A 16,164-nucleotide genomic window follows, 5' to 3' on the forward strand; every position below is an offset into this window, starting at 1 on the left:
GGCCCATGGTGTCCACGAAATGCCGAGAGCTGACAGAAACAGACGTGGTGGGAGCCAGGCTTCCATAATAAAAATTTATTCTTACACAAATCTACAGCTTTTAAACAGTAAAAAGAAAGGCCCACTGTCACCTAGGAAGAGAACTTGAAGCAACACGTGGGAAGCAGGGAGGCTCCGGGACATCCGGGCACGTGGTTACCGGCTCTGCTCAACTGTAAGACACATACAGGGAAGGCCAGTGAGGAGGGGGCGGGGGGAAGAAAGGGCCCCACCACCGTGGCCCCCCAGCCCTGTCTGAGCCACTTACTGTATGTGGAGATGTCTATTTCTTCTGGAAGCTCTGCCACATTCACTTCAAACCGGTCCTGGACATCATTGAGAATTTTGGCATCATTCTCATCAGACACGAATGTAATGGCCAGGCCTTTGGTACCAAAGCGACCCGCACGGGCCACCTGCAGGGAGACAGGAGCAGGGGTCAGGCCACAGGACACAAGCTGGGGATCTGAGAACAAGCAGGGAGAGGTCCTCATCCAACACCAATCCTGGGAAGGGGGCACCAGGGAGGGGACACCTCTGGGGGGCCACTCACGCGGTGGAGGTAGGTGTCTGAGTCCTCGGGCATGTCATAATTGAAGACAATGTTGACACGCTCAATGTCCATTCCTCGGCCAAACAGATTGGTGGCCACCAGGATCCGCCGCTGGAAGTCCTTAAACTGCTGATAACGTGACAGGCTGGGCGCAGGAGGAACAAGGGGCAGCCATCAGAGACAGGGATCCTGGGCGGTGCTCCCCTCCAAGGGGCCTGCCTGGGGCTTTGAGGGCGGCGTGCACTCACCGCTCCTCCTGGGCCATGCCCCTGTGGATGGCAATGGCTGGGAAGTTCTGCTCCACAAGGAGCTGGGCCAAGGCCATGCAGCGCTGCACCGACTTCACAAATATCACCACCTGTGAGGCAGGGAGCGGCAGTCAAGGCCAGAATCCCTCCCAAAGGCTTAGAGCCCCAGGACAGGCCACAGGAGTGCGGAAGCATCACCTGGTTAAACTCCAGCACATCCAGGAGGTCAAAGAGCTTGCGGTTCTTCTCACTGTCCTTAAGTTTGACGTAGTACTGCTGCAGCCCATGCAGCGTGAGCTTGGTCTCGTCATCCACAAACACCTCCATGGGCTGCGCCGGAAGGAGAGGAGGAAGGGGCAGGCAGGGCTTACTTCTGGGCATCCTGCCTGCCGAGAACCTTCCAGGAGCGACTCCTTTGCTGTAATGCTTCCAGAGAGCCTGCTGTACCCCAGTAAATACTTCTCTCTCAGCAGCTGCATCTAGGGTCTGGTCTGGCTCTAGTGTAGACCAAGCTCTCAGCTCCCAGTGTGACAAGCGAGGAAGAGAGCTCTGCTGGCCTCCCAGCATTCGTGTGCCATGAGGGCAGTGTGGGAGTGGGGGAGCAGCAAGGACTCTAGGAGGCCAAAACTACTGCACCGAGGTCTTGGCCTCTACTCACGTCTTGCATGAACTTCCTACAGACGGGCCGGATCTCCTTGCTCAGGGTGGCGCTGAACATCATGCACTGCTTCTCGTGGGGTGTCAGGCGGAAGATCTCCTGCACGTCCCGCCGCATGTCTGGGTGGGGAGGGCAAGAAACAGGTGGACGTGAGCGCCTGCCAGACCACGACCCCCACCCGAGACCAGATCCAGCCCCTCCCAACCTGTGCCAGGGAGCCGTTGGCACCATGACGAGGGCGGTGTGAGCGAGGACTGGCTGGAGGGGAGAGTCCCAGGTGCCTGAAGGCCCGGACTCGGGGTGAGCACAGGCGCGGGAGGAGCGGCAATCCACTTACACGCTGCCAGAGCGGAGCAGCCGTGCCAGCGCGCCTCGAGCCACGCTTCAGGGAGGGGAGCCTGAGGCAGAGACAGCCGCTGGGGTGAGAGCTGCAGCCGCCTCCCAGGACACAAGCCCCATCTCCCACCGGCCCTGTCAGGGCTCACTGAGGGCAGGCAGGGGCCTAGAACTAACCCAGCAGGCAGCGAGGCCACGGTACTCTGAGGGCTAACGGGGACGTGTGCCTGGATACGGCTCACGTGGGGCGCCATGGTCCCACTCAAGCTTAAGCTCAGAAGAAGCAGGTCACTCTGCCGACACCAGAACTCTCCCTAAAACTGCTTACAGGAGACCTGAGTGCTGGCCACCCACGGGACCCCACTTCGGGGAAACCTCCGGCCTGCCCCGTCAGGGCCCGCCTAGCTCTGACGTCTGGGGGGCTGTGAGGGCGAGGACGGTGCGGCTGCGTGGGCCTCCACAGCCCCCAGGCCCAGCGAGGACACTCACCCAACTGCTCCAGCATCTTGTCACACTCGTCCAACACGAAGTGCTTCACGTTCTTCAGGTTGAGGCTCCTGTTCCGCACAAGTGCCAGGATCCGGCCCGGCGTCCCCACCACGACATGGGGACAGTTCTTCTTCAACACCTCCTCATCCTTCTTGATGGAGAGGCCCCCGAAGAACACAGACACCTGTGCAGGCGGAAAGGTGCTTTCAACCATCTGGCGGCCAAAAGCTCACACCCCACCCTGTGCCTACGGTCGCTCAGCTAACGGCCCCGCCAGCGGCCCCCCAGCACCCCAGGTCTGGTGCCTGGAGCCAGTGGAGGCCTGAGAGTCTGGCCCCAGCTTCACCGAAAAGCAGCCCCAGGGCTGGGACCGACACAGGCCTCTGGGGGCCATGCATAATTCATCAAGCTTTTAAGGAGCATAAACCACCACAAACCTCAAAGGCAGCCGCTGCAGCCAAGCTTGGTTAATGCTGGCTGGGCTAGAGCTGAGGCCAGCAAGGCTGCAGAGGACCACATGGCACCCAGCCTGGCCTGAGGGGGCTCACCTTGACGCTGGGCATGTATTTGGAGAAGCGCTCATACTCCTTGCTGATCTGGAAGGCCAGCTCTCGAGTGTGGCACATAACCAGGACCGTCACCTGTGGGGCCGGTCGGGGAGAGACACTCAAGACAGTCCCCTAAGTCCTCCCCCGGCCAGAGCCCACGCCGGTGCTCACCCCTTGGCGGCCCCCACCCCTCGGGCCATTGGAAGGCCCAGTCCAGATGCCTCCATCTTCTCACAGCCCGTCACCTGGTGCTCACTCCCTGTGTCTTCTCACAGCTCCTCAGCTGTGTCTCCCTACGCCAGGTCCTGCACTGAGGCCTCAGTAAGGGTTAGACCCAGCCTAGCTGGCGACGCGCCCCACGCTAACAGCTTCCTGAGCCTGCCCTCGGGCTGGCCTGTGACCACCAAGGGGAAGGCAGCCCCTGCCTCTTGGCCCACAACACCAAGCACTGAGACCACACCATGGCCTCGAACGAAATCCTCCTCTCCTTGACCATCCACCCTAAGGTCAGTAACAAGGGCTCACGCACCCACACACAGCCCAAGGATGTGTGCCCCAGCATGTCAAGAATGAACACCAGCATGCACCTCAATTATCCCCCAAAACAGGGGACTACAATGTTCACGACATGAGAAGTACAGCTATGGCCTATCAGCAATAACAACAGGAACAAAACCGTGTTCAGTGTAATCCCACCTTCGTAAGTGTGCACGATCTAGAAAAGCGCATATGGAAATAACAGCCATCTTGCTGGATGGTCAAATTGTGGGCACTTTTCAGTTTTTTCTCTTGGCTTGTCGTTTCTGGGGCGATTTTGTTACAACTAAGTACTGTGTTTAATTTTAAAAATCCAGAAAGAGGATGCGGGAACAGGGATTTTTAAAAAGAGGAGCCATGACTCCTGCTGCCTCGGGTAGCTTGGGCCTAGGAAGGAGGGTGCCCACCCACCTGTCCGTTGACGGGCTCAATCTGCTGCAGGGTGGCCAACACAAAAACCGCTGTCTTGCCCATCCCTGACTTGGCCTGGCACAGGATGTCCATGCCCAGGATGGCTTGTGGAATACACTCGTGCTGGACTGAGGGGGAGAGAGCACATGAGCTATCAGAAACCGGATGTTCCCTCTGCGCAGGCCCCTCACCGGCGGGCTGAGGGGACCACACTGAGGCGGTCAGAGGCGGGCCTCGGCGGGAAGGACCAGGGAGGCATACCCTCGGATGGATGCTCGAAGCCACAGTCCACTATGGCCCTCAGGAGCTCAGGCTTCAGCAGAAAGTCCCGGAAGCCAGAGCTGTGGATGGAAACGTAGGAACCCTTGACATCTTTCTTGGGGGCAGCTGGAGCGCTCTCTGGAGGAGCCTGGGGCTCTTCATCTTCCTCGTAATCCAGAAGCTCGTTTTCCACATCCTGTTCCGCCATGGTGCTGAGAAACAGAGGAGGGAGGGAAGGGCTGAGGGAAGCAACTAAGGTGACCGATGCGTGCAGGTAAACCCACCCAGCATGGGAGAAGAGGGAGATGGCTGCACAGAAGCCGCAGGCTGTTGACACAGGTCCCAGAGGGGCGAGGTGCTGGCGTCAGCTCTTGCGAGCTGGCACAGAAAGCCACCCAGCCACTGAAGTCAAGACCGGACATCGTCCTCCGATCCCTCTTTAGCTCACCCCCGACACTGACTCCAACAGCAGGTCTCACCACTCCATCTGTGCAGCACCTCCCAGCTTCTGCCTGTTGTGGCCACATCTCCACCACGCCCCGCCAAGCCACCTCACCTGTCCCTGCACCCTGCCAGCCACGCCCACATGTGCACCCACACCCTCCACCTCCAAGGGCTTCCCACTGCTCTAAGCGAAACCCCAATTCCTCTCCACTCGCAACCCTCCCCACTGGCCCCTGCCCACCTCATTCCACACCACCCCTTTCAAACCACCCCCAGCCTTATTTGGCTGCTGATACTCATCGAGCCCCTACTCCAGCTCGGGCCGCCCACCCCCACCCCTGGAAACGCACTGCTGCACTGCTTCCAAGTCCCTGCACAAATGCCTCCTTCTCAGCATCAAGGTCAAGGTCTCAGCTCTAATGAATGGCCTCAGACCAGCTAGCTTCAAGGAGTCCCCTCCCCTTCACTCCCCAAGGACCCACCCAGCCTACACGGGGCAGGACCCCCCCACACCCCGCTTTCCCACTCCCGACCTGGATATGTGGCTGCCAGGATGCTGGAGAGACAGGAGTTTGTGAGGAAGCAGTGTCTGCCCAGGCCCAGCTACTCCTGCTATTTGTGGTCTGCACAGGGGAACAATTAAGTGCTCTCATGAAAAGACCTCCCATTGGGCCCAGAGCCAATAAGAATACAGCTGAGGTGGTAAATGGAATTAATACAAAGCACGCTCACCTCCTGGCTTCGTTTAATCCAATACATACAGAGCGCCTACTGGGTGCAGGCTGCAAGGGTCCCAAACATGAGAATACTGTCTTTTGTCCTCCCTGCTGCAACCCAGCCTCCAGACTAGGGGGTGGAAGTACTAAAGCAGTCCCTCTTCTTCCTGAGCTGGATGCTGAGGGTCCCGGGCCCAATTTCTGGCCCTTCTGCCACTCATTCTCTGTGACCATCAGCCCCAGGGCTTTAACCACCTCTGTGCAGCCTCCCAAACTGTGTCTCTATGGAGACACAGACTCCATACTCAGTTACCTAGCTGCCTCTTTCACCTCTCCCCCTGGAAATTGAGGCCTGTTTCCCCCGTCTCAAAAAAAGGCAATTCCATTCTCTAAACTGTTCTGTCTTTTCTCTCTCTTTCCCTGTTCTGTCAGCCAACGAATCCCGCCAGGTCAATCAGGCCACTTCTCACCCCGGCTACCTTGCCAGTCTCAGGCTGCCATCTTTCTTTTTAGATTAGAATAGCTTTATGGAGATATTCACATGCCATACAAGGCACCAATTAAAAGGTACAATTCAGTGGTTTCTTGTACAGTCATATATATGCGCCATCACTGCCACTATCAGCTTTAGCACACATTTCCTCAAAAAGACTACATCCTTTAGCTACCATCCTATGCCACCAACTCCCTTTGGCAACCACTAATCTATCGTCTTTTTATGAATTTGCCTATTTTGGACATTTCATATAATGGAATTATACAACACGTGATAGTTTGACTTCTTTCACTCACATGCTTTCAAGGTTCGTCTACATTGTAGCCGTGTATCAGTACATAATTCCTTTTCGTGGTTGAATAATATTCCTTTGTACTGCGATACCACAGTTATTTTATCCACTGTCAGCTGACGGACATTTGGGCACCATCATCTCTTGCCTGGATTATGCCAATAGCCTCCTTGTTGGTCTCCCTGCTTTCCATCCCCGACTCCCCCTTCCATGCCCCTCAGCAGCTGGAGGGAGCCTATAAAAGCTAAGTCAGAGAATGTCATTCCTCTGCTCAAAAGCCTCTACAGGTTCACCCTGTGTTCAGAATAAAACAGTCCTCACCACGGCCTATCAAGCCCCACACAACCTGACTCCCTTTACACTCAGACTTTATCTCCCCCATCACCCTCACTCACTGGCCTTGCTGCTGCGCCTCAAACATGCCTCAGCGCCTTTGCACTTGCTGTTCCCACTTCTTTCAGACCTCTGTTTCTCCAATAAGGCATTTCCTGTTGGCCCAACTGAAAATGAACCCCCTCCAGTCATGCCAGCCCAGCATCTAGTACAGGGCCTGACATACATGCGTAAGCACTCAACAGCAATGGCTGAATGAATGGAATTAGAATCAGGGCCTCAAAGCAGACTTTAGGGGCTAAAGTTAAGCATGTATCCTTGTCTGATTCTTGAAAGAAGCAATCTGATACCAACACTGGCAAAGACACGAAGGAGTCAGTCCCCGGGCATCAGAGAGAAGAACAGGAGCCAGCAAAGGCCAGTCCAGAAACCACCAGACCCTTTCAGGGAATGGAAAGGACTGGCTGCTTGAAGTAGAGGCAGAAGACAGAGCTGGAAGAGCTGGTCAAGCCCAGGGCATTCATACTTAATTTAGTAAGCAATAAAGAATCGCTGATTAAGTTTTTGAGTTGTGACTCAATCAGGATTTGCCCAAGAGCAAGTTACTCCAGAGAAGATGGAATGGGGTAAGAGACCAGCAGCAAGGAAAACCAGACACCAAATTAACTACAGTGGAGGCATTGTTAAGTAGGGAAAAAGATGGTGGAACACCCTACAGGGTGGGACCACCCCCTGGGAGAACCTCGGACAGAAAAGAGCCAGAGTCATCTACTCTGGGCTTCAAATCTGGGAGTAGATAGTGTATTTAAAAAAAAAAAAAAAATTTAGGAATTAAAAGTCTTTTTGTTTTGATGGGGAAACAAATTTGGGGACAGACTAAGTTTGATATACAAAATTTTCTAGACTAAGTGACTAGACAGGATCTAAAGCGCAAAACAAATTAGATCAGGAAAGGATTTGGCGGTGTTTGTTCCACCCAGAGAGGGTGGCCGAGACAGCTGAGGCCCCAAGAGCTGATGAACTTGAAAGCTGACACCAGAATAAGTAACAACTCTGACTCGCACGCGTACCCTTTCACCCTGAAGTGTCCCCAGAGAGAATTTCTACCTAAGAGTTTGTTCCTTATTGAATATCTTTATTGCCCGAAATCTCTGGAACCACGAATCCTAAACGCAAGAGTGGGGGAGGGGAGAGTCTCTCGAACTCGGAGAAGACCGTCAGGTCTACAAGCTCCGGCTTCTCCCACCGCGGCCCCACACCCCGGCGTCGCCCCCTGACGCCCTCCCCGAATCGCCTCGGGCCTCCTCGAACAGGCAGGCCTCCCCCAGAACCGGGTTCAGCCCGCGGGCGGCCATGACAGGCCCTAGCTAGAAGCGGTCTCCGCACCCCGCGCGCCAAAGGCCGGCCCGCCCCTTGCGCGTGCGTCCCAGCGCCCAACGGCCGCCAACGCGCGCGCCGGACACCACAACCGCCCCGCCTCCCCTCGTCTCGCACCCAGTCTTCGTCCTTCCCTCAACCCCTGGCGTCTCCCATCGCCCGCTCGCCTGCAGGTCCGACGTCTCCACACCGGGGCCCCGCGCGTGAGCCCACCGCTCACCTGATTCCTCGTTCGCCTCCGCGTGCTGTGAGGAGCGCCAACCGACTCCTGTTACCGGTCGCGCGCCCCGACACGAGCTATCGCGCTTCCTGTCTCGTGCGTCCGACTGCAGCTCGGCTCACTGGACCGCTCGCTTTTCATTCAAAAGAGGCGGAAGCGATGATTGGATTCTGCTGGAGGCGTCTGGAAGCTATTGGTGGAGAATGGAAAGAGGGCGTGCCTCATGCCTCGGATTCATTGGTCAACCTAAAAGTTGGAGCCCGAGTGGGCTGACTGAGGCGGGCGTCTGCTAGCGTGCTGTCATGTGATCGGGTTGTGAGCTCGGTGGGGTGCCGCCATATTTGGTACGGGCAACTGAAGCCTGGATATGGGCCCGGGGTGAGCGTCTCGCCCTTATGAAATATGGCCTCTACGCTGGGCTCAGAACTCAGTTTTCAAAGTGGATGTCCATCCGCGAACTCCTGGTCCTGCAGAGTGGAGGCTCTGAAAGGGTTCTGAGAAAGCTTGGGAGCTTGGAATGACTCCAGCGTGGAGAGGACATTTAGCACCAGCAGTGGGAAAGGGGCCCCTCAGGGCGTGGGAGTGAGAGAAATGGTCCTAGGCCACAATTCCCGTTTGCTGAGAGTCATTTCCTGGGTCAGACACTGTGCCAGTGACCATGCAGGTTCAGGCCAAAAAACCAAAACCAGATGTTTTCGTCATAAAACTGTTTTGTTGTTGTTAATTTTACTTTTCCTTGTATTAAATTTCCCCAACCTTTTTCTCCCCCCCCCCCCCCCAGTACTTTACTGAGTTGAGCTAAAGTGTATAGTAAAAGGAACAGGTCCATGAGTTTTGACGATTGACACCCGAGTGACAATTACCTGGTGAAGATATGGAACATTTCCGTCACCCCAGAAAGTTCTGCTGTGTCCCTCTGAAGTCAACCACACCCCTTTCCTCCTGCCCCCACCAGGCAACCAGTATGTGGATTTCTATCACTATCGTTTTGTCTGTTCTTGAATTTCATATTAATGGAATCATGCAGTAGATTGTCTTTTGTGTCTGGCTTCTTTTGCTCAACAAAATGTTTTGAGATTTTCCACATCGCTGCACATAGCAATATTCCTTCTTTTTCATTCCTGAGTAGTATTCCACTGTGTGGCTATACCACAATATAGCCAGTATAGTTTCTCCACTCACCTATAGATGGACATTTGGTTTTTTCCCAGTGTTTGGCCATTATTAATAAAGCTTGTACAAGTATTTTTGTGAACACAAATTTACTTCTCTAGGGGAAATACCTAGGAGTGGAATGGTGGGTGGAAGATGATGTGGGTGTTCAGCTTTAGTAGATCCTGACAGTTTTCCTGAGTGGTTGTTCCACTTTACACTCTCGCTAGCACCCTGTGAAACTTCCAGTTACTCCCAGTTCTTGCCCATACCTCAGTCTTTTCTCAGCTATGTTAAGATTGGGGGATTTGGTGGGGGGGGGGGGGAAGGAGGGAAAGTAAGTAGGACAAACTCAATAAGCCTGCTCCAGCATTCCAGTCTCCCTAAGTCCCTGCCACAATTAAATCTTCCTCCACAGTTTTCCAAAGAGGTTCAAGCATTTCATTTTCATTTAGTATAAGCTATCTCAGGGTCCATGTTCTAGACAACCTCAGAGCTAAAGTCATCAGAGGTATGTAACTTCAGCCGAAAAGCCCAATGAAGAGAAACCAGTCAATCCAGAGGGAGGCTTTACATAATATAAGGAAAATATTGTATGTACAATAATAATTACATCCTAACACTTATAGAGCGCTTCCTGTGTACCCAACAGGGCCAGGATGAGGGTGATGCATGCAAAATTTAAGGGGGCACCAGGGACTTCCCAGGTGGCACAGTGGTTAAGAATCCGCCTGCCAGTGCTAGGGGACACGGGTTCAAGCCCTGGTCCGGAAAGATCCCACATGCCGCAGAGCAATTAAGCCCGTGCACCGCAACTACTGAGCCCACGTGCCACAACTACTGAAGCCCCCGCGCCTAGAGCCTGTGCTCTGCAACAAGAGAAGCAACCGCAATGAGAAGCCCGAGCACCGCAACGAAGAGTAGCCCCTGCTCGCCGCAACTAGAGAAAGCCTGCGTGCAGCAACAAAGACCCAACGCAGCCAAAAATAAAATAAATAAATAAATATTTAAAAGGGGCGGGGGGCACCAAACACCAAACCAAACAAAAAAAACCAAAAACACTCAGTCATCAAGATAAATTATATTTGAACGCACTATTTTAAAATCAAAATTAATTTTAAAAATCTATCTAAAATCTATGATGAACAAAATATCAAAATTTTAAATAAACCCAGGGTCAGTAATAGTGCTGCGTGAAGCCGAGCCATATTGGCACCTGAGGCAAAAGGAAACGATAAGATCTACTGATCCTATCTTTCTTTGGATTTTCTGCATTATTTTGATTTTTTAAAAACTGTGCTAGGACTTCCCTGGTAGCACAGTGGTTAAGAATCCGCCTGCCAATGCAAGGGACATGGGTTCGAGCCCTGGTCCAGGAAGATCCCGCATGCCGCGGAGCAACTAAGCCCCTGTGCCACAACTACTGAGCCTGTGCTCTAGAGCCCGTGAGCCACAACTACTGAGCCTGCGTGCCACAACTACTGAAGCCCGCGCGCCTAGAGCCTGTGCTCCGCAGCAAGAGAAGCCACCGCAATGAGAAGCCCACGCACCGCAACCAAGAGTAGCCCCTGCTCGCTGCAACTAGAGAATGCCCGCGTGCAGCAACGAAGACCCAACACAGCCAAAAATAAATACATTAAAAATAAAAATTGTGCTAAAACATGTGTATCTTGAATTTGGGGGTGCCTCTTAAATTCTGTGTCTGAGGCAAGTGCTTCCCCTCCTCACCCCAGTCCCTGTCCTGGCGTTCAGCCTTGTTCTGAGAAATCTAAATATATGAACAGACTAATCACCACCTGGAGCAGATGAGGTGCATGTATCAGCACATCCATTGTCCATATCCATTGTCGGGTGGTTAACAGGAGCTCCAGAGAGGATTAATCGCAGTCCCAAAGTCACACAGCTGGCAGGGATTCAAGCCCAGGCCATCTCTCATCATTAGACATGGCCAAAACCTCTACAGGTGGAGATAGAGGCCAAAGCCAGGTAAGTTGGAAGCCTGGAGAAAACCAGTCCCCAGGGAGAGAGGAGGTGCTCCAGGAAAGCAGGTGGGAGGTGAGCTTGGAGTAATTAGATCATCTGAGATGATGCAGGAGGAGGAGGAGACCGAAGCTAGTTGAGTCCAGTAAAGAAGTCTGGGAAAACAGGAAAAAAAAAAAAAAAAAGCCCAGCACACCCACCATCCATGCAGCTGTGGGCGGGGCAGGGGGGCGGGTTTCTATGCTTCAAAACAAACAAACAATAACAAAAAACACAAGAAACAAAAAACCCCACAAACTTTAAATCCAGAAAAGATCAGAGCCTGCTAAAGTACCTCCACCACCCAAGATGAACAAATAGTAACATTTGTCACGTTGGCTTGATTCACTTCAGAATTATTTTAAGATACAGAAAATTTGAAAACACCCACCCAAATGGCTAAAAAGGAAAAGACTCACAGTACTGAGGCTGGAGCAGAGGCTGTGGAGAAACCAGAATTCTCACTGCTAGCAGGCTTGTAAAATGAGAAAACCACTTTGGAAAACAATTTGGCAGTTTGTAGTAAGGTTAAGCAGGGTATCTCAACCCCAGCACTCTTGACATTTGGGCTGGATCCTTCTTTGTGGTGGGAGCCTTCCTGTGCATTATGGGATGTTTAGCATCATCTTTGGCCTCTCAATGCCAGTAGCACCCACGCCTCAATGTCTCCAAACCAAAAATGCCTCCAGACGTTGGTAATGTCCCCGCCCCTGGGGGGGGTGGGGGTGGAGGGGATCATCCCAGATCAGACCCATTGGATTGAACAGGCACCTATGTCATGACTAAGCAGTCCTCCTAGGTATAGACTTAACAATCAATGAAACACTTTTGGTCCCCAAAAAGATACGAACAGTGAACATTCTCTATGCATAATAGCTCCAAACTGGAAACAACTGAAATGTCCATCAACAAATGAATGGATAAAGAAACTGTGCTCCATCCATACCATGGAATAACACTAGAAATAAAAAGGAATAAACTATTGATATACACAACATTATGGATGAATACCAAAAACATCGTATTCTTTGCAAACATACGAAAAATCACTGGACTGTTCACTTAAAAAGGGTGAATTTTATGGTGTGTGAATTTTTATTCTAATAGAAAACAAAACAAATATATTGAGTGAAAGAATCTAGACATTTTAAAAAATCATAAAATGATTCCATTAGGTATGAAGTTCGAGAACAGGCAAAATTAGTCTATGGTGATAGACTCTACATGAGAAGGTTGCCTGGGAAAGAACACAAGTAAAACTTATGCAGCAGAGGAGTGGCCTGGGTGGTGCCACAGGGGTGTGTACGTATATACAAATTCACGGAACTGAACACCAAAAGATTTGCGTACTTTACCATATGTAAGTTATACCTCGATCAAAATAAAATGAAAGACGTAACACCTTATCGTTAAAGTGGAAGTCACTTCTGTTCACTTCCCCCACTCCGCTCCCCTCCCCCACTACAGAAACATCCTCAATAAAAATAACGATACTGAACAATTACTGCACGCCTATTCTGTGCTTTACAAGAATTCATTTAAGCTTCCCAGCAACCTATGAGGCAGGCGCCACTATTATCATCCCCTTTTACAGATGAAGAAACTGAGGCACAGAGCAGTGAAGTAACTTGCTCAGGGTCTCACTGTTCATAGGCAGTGGTGTCAGGATTTGAACCCAGATAGCCTGGCGGGCCTCAGCCAGGATGCCAGGCATATAATACAAGCCCGCTACTCAGAACATTCCACAAACTTAATACACAGTTTCACTTTCTGTTTTTTAGTAATTGATATAAACAATATCAAACTGTATCATTTTTTTTAACTTGCTTTTTTATCCTCCCCTCCCCCCCCCCGCCACACACACACATGGTGTTTTTGAGTTTAGCCTTGCTGATACATTTAGTTCTTCTGGTGTCAGATGAATCTACTCCCATTTCTTTTCTCCGGCCTTGACTGGTGGAGACTTGGTTTGCAAAGAACCTTATATTTTGAGAGATAACCCTCACTCAGTTCCTCCCCTGCTAAGAATCCACCAGTGGTTCCCACAGTCCTCAGGGTCAAGTCTGAATTCCACTCCCACCATCTGCAACATCTGGAGCCTTCCCTCTACTCCAGGTTCATCAGCAGTAAAAAAAAAAAAAAAATCCAGCCATGCTTTATGATACCTGGTTTGTTCATCCATCTATTCATCCAGCAGCTATTTTTTGAGTACCTTCTGTGTGCTAGACCCTGTTCTAGGAGCCAGGGACCCAACAGTGAACAAGACAATGATCCCTGCCCTCTGGGAGTTGACATCTTCCTGGTGAAGTCAGGCAAGAAAGAAAACAGTAAAGTCAAATTTATTAAAATTTGCAAGGAGGAAAAATCAAACTATGTGAGGAATAGAGTTTGGTAGGGATGGGGTGGGCCTTGTTTTAGGTGGAGATGCAGCCAGGGAAAACTTCTCTAAGAAGGTGACATTTAAGTAAAGATGGAAATAAAATGAGAAAGAGAGAATGCCAAGATGAGAAGGAAAAGCACTGCAGGCAGTGAGAACAGCCAGAGCAAAGGCCCCGAGGTAGGAATCAGCATGTGTGAGGAGCAGTGAGGAGGTCATGCAGCCAGAGTGTGAGTGAGGGGATTGAGGTGGGAGATAAAGGCAGAGGAACTAGGACATGCCGAGTTCTACCTCACCCACCTCTAGGCCTTTGCCCTGACTGTTCCTTCCACCAGACACCCTTTTTCTCTTTGTTTATTTTGTAATTTCCTAATTTGTGCCTTAGTGCCAGCCCTTCTGCCTCCTCTATGGTGGGGCATCTATGTCCTCAAGGCATTCACTGGGCTGGGATACCTTTCTCCTGACAGCTCACAGTGTATGCATTCACTCATTCCACAACGACTGAGCGAGCTTAGGCCAGTTACTGGGAAATTTCAGAGAGGAGTGATATTTAAAATAAATAAAACAGAGCCATGGGCCAGAGATGACAGGGCATGGAGGTGCTCTGGGAAGGTCTCCCAGAGGAGGTGACATTTAAACAGAGACCTAAATGATCAGAAGAGGCCAGCCTTGGGGAGATGTGAGGGAAGGGCATTACAGACCAGGGAACAGCCAGTGCAAAGGCCCTGTGGTTGGAAATAAGGTGAGAATATTTGAGGAACAGAGAGAAGGCCAGTTTTGCTAGATGGGGATGAGGAGAATGGAGGGGGATGCGGCTGGACAGGTGGGCAGAGGCCTGACAGGACCACCCTGTAGGCCAGGTGAGGAGTGGTGTTTTTCCTAAGAGCTCCAGAGAGCCAGAAACAGGTTTTCCAGCAGGCAGAGGTGGGGGTGGGGTGGGTGTGATTTAGGGTTTCCAAGGCCCCAGAGAGGATTGGAGAGAGGCCAGAGGAGCTACAGGGAGGTGCTGGTGCAGTTATCATATTTGGCTGAGATTATACAATAAGTCCTTGGTCTCCCTGTTTCAAGCCCAGAGTGCGACTCTGTTTCCAGTGCTACCAAAGTCCCCAGTGGGTGCCGATAAATATTCACCGAGTAAATGAATGCCGGAAGCTTGGAGAGAGAATTTGGCAGGGTTCCCCAGCTCCATCCGGGGAGGCAGCCTGGCAACCCGGCAGGCAGCAGAGGGCCCATCCCTGGATAAGGTGACCCAGTTCCTGGGCTGGCTCTCAGCCTTGCTTTGCCCCCTCATCCCCATCTGTAAAATGAGTGGGCTGGAGAATTAGAGGAAGACAGGGCAAGGACTATAAACATCCTGACTTTATAATTGGGATGAGGGGCTTCTCTCTGAGCCTCAGTTTCCTCATATTTAAAATCAAGAGCAAAAGAACTAGCTCAAAGGTTTCTTTAATTCAATGGATGAATATTCGAGGAACTGCCAGGAAGCAGGTGTAGCTGGAGGGAGTGAGCAAGGGAAAGAGGTGGGAGAAGAGGAGAGAGGGAAGGTGAAGGGGGCAGATCATGCAGGGCCTTGTGGGCTGCGGGTAAGACTTTGGCTTTTACTCTGAGGAAAGTGGGAGCCAAAGAGGGATCTAGGCAGAGGAGGGACATGACCTGACTCAGGTGTTCCTAGGAGTCCTTGGGGTGTTGTGGGGAAAAGAGACTATGAGGTCGAGGGAAGAGCCGAAAGACCTGGGAGGAGGCGCCTGCACTGGTCCAGGCGAACGATGATGAAGACTGGACCCGGTGGAGAGAGTGGAAGGGTGAGAAGTGGGTGGATTCTGGATTGGTATAATTTCTCCTCCTCCTCCGTCTCTCTCTTTCTCTGTTAACCACCACCACCACCAACCAGCCCCAAAGAGTCGCCCAAAGGAAAAAGGGAGAAAGAAAACATCCCGCCCCGGTCTCTGGGACGGTGCAAACCACTCACAGCTGCGGGTAACCAAGGTACCCGCAGCCCTCCACGCTCTGGCGGGTCCCAGGAGGGCACCAATGAGGCGGTGCCGTCAGGGAGCGCTCCCCGCCCCGCGCCCCAGGGACCGCGGCTTGGCTCAGTCACCGGATTTGAAAGGGAGTGCGGGGCCGGCCACGAGCCCGGCTGCATGCTCCAGAGCCTCCGGAGACCCTGAGAAGCTCCTCAAAGGTCTCCACCTTCTGCCTCTGATAGGGTAGGAGTCTGCATTGTGGAGCACCACCTGCATGCAGCAGCCCCGAAGAAGAGGCGGGCCCCCATTTCACAGCAGGGAAAACTGAGGGCTCAGCGGCCACAGGGCCCGCAGCGAGTCCGTGACGGATTTAGGGTTCAAATCCCTTTTCATAACAACGGCAAAAACACTAAAAATCACAGCAACTAACCTTTATTGAGCGTTGTGTTCACAGCACTTGGCATGTACTGTCTCATTTAATTTTGCCAACACCTAAGGGGTGGGTAGGTAAATCCTTCCCGTTTTACAGATGAGGGGCTTTTAGGGTTTGGGGACTCCCCCAAGGCATGGAGCGCTGGGATTTGAACACAAGTCTGTTCAGAGCTTGTCTCCAGCCTATGGGGAAGCTCCGGTGCCCTAGAATGACGGACCGTTCCAAGAGGCCTGAACTTGCAAACACAGGCGGGGATGAATT

At 52.1% G+C, this 16,164-nt stretch overlaps 1 protein-coding gene across 2 annotated transcripts; it reads right to left on the reverse strand.

Moving 5' to 3' along the window:
* Window positions 1-60: 60 nt before the first annotated feature.
* DDX39A (DExD-box helicase 39A) lies at window positions 61-8,067 on the reverse strand. 2 transcript variants are annotated; one of them, XM_068536903.1, is made up of 11 exons: window positions 7,959-8,067; window positions 4,081-4,292; window positions 3,820-3,947; window positions 2,872-2,964; window positions 2,324-2,507; window positions 1,499-1,617; window positions 1,039-1,170; window positions 841-950; window positions 593-737; window positions 308-455; window positions 61-212 (listed from the first exon to the last, which is right to left on the reverse strand). In XM_068536903.1, exons 2-11 carry the CDS (start codon window positions 4,286-4,288, stop codon window positions 196-198), a joined length of 1,284 nt encoding a protein of 427 aa, XP_068393004.1. In that variant the 5' UTR covers window positions 4,289-4,292; window positions 7,959-8,067; the 3' UTR covers window positions 61-195. The 2 variants fall into 2 exon arrangements, with proteins under 2 accessions (XP_068393004.1, XP_068393005.1); XM_068536904.1 differs by lacking the exon at window positions 7,959-8,067 and adding an exon at window positions 5,058-5,312.
* Between the last annotated feature and the right edge of the window lie 8,097 nt (window positions 8,068-16,164).

This window comes from Eschrichtius robustus, chromosome 2 (genome assembly GCF_028021215.1).
Source record: "Eschrichtius robustus isolate mEscRob2 chromosome 2, mEscRob2.pri, whole genome shotgun sequence".
Taxonomy (NCBI): Eukaryota; Metazoa; Chordata; class Mammalia; order Artiodactyla; family Eschrichtiidae; genus Eschrichtius; species Eschrichtius robustus.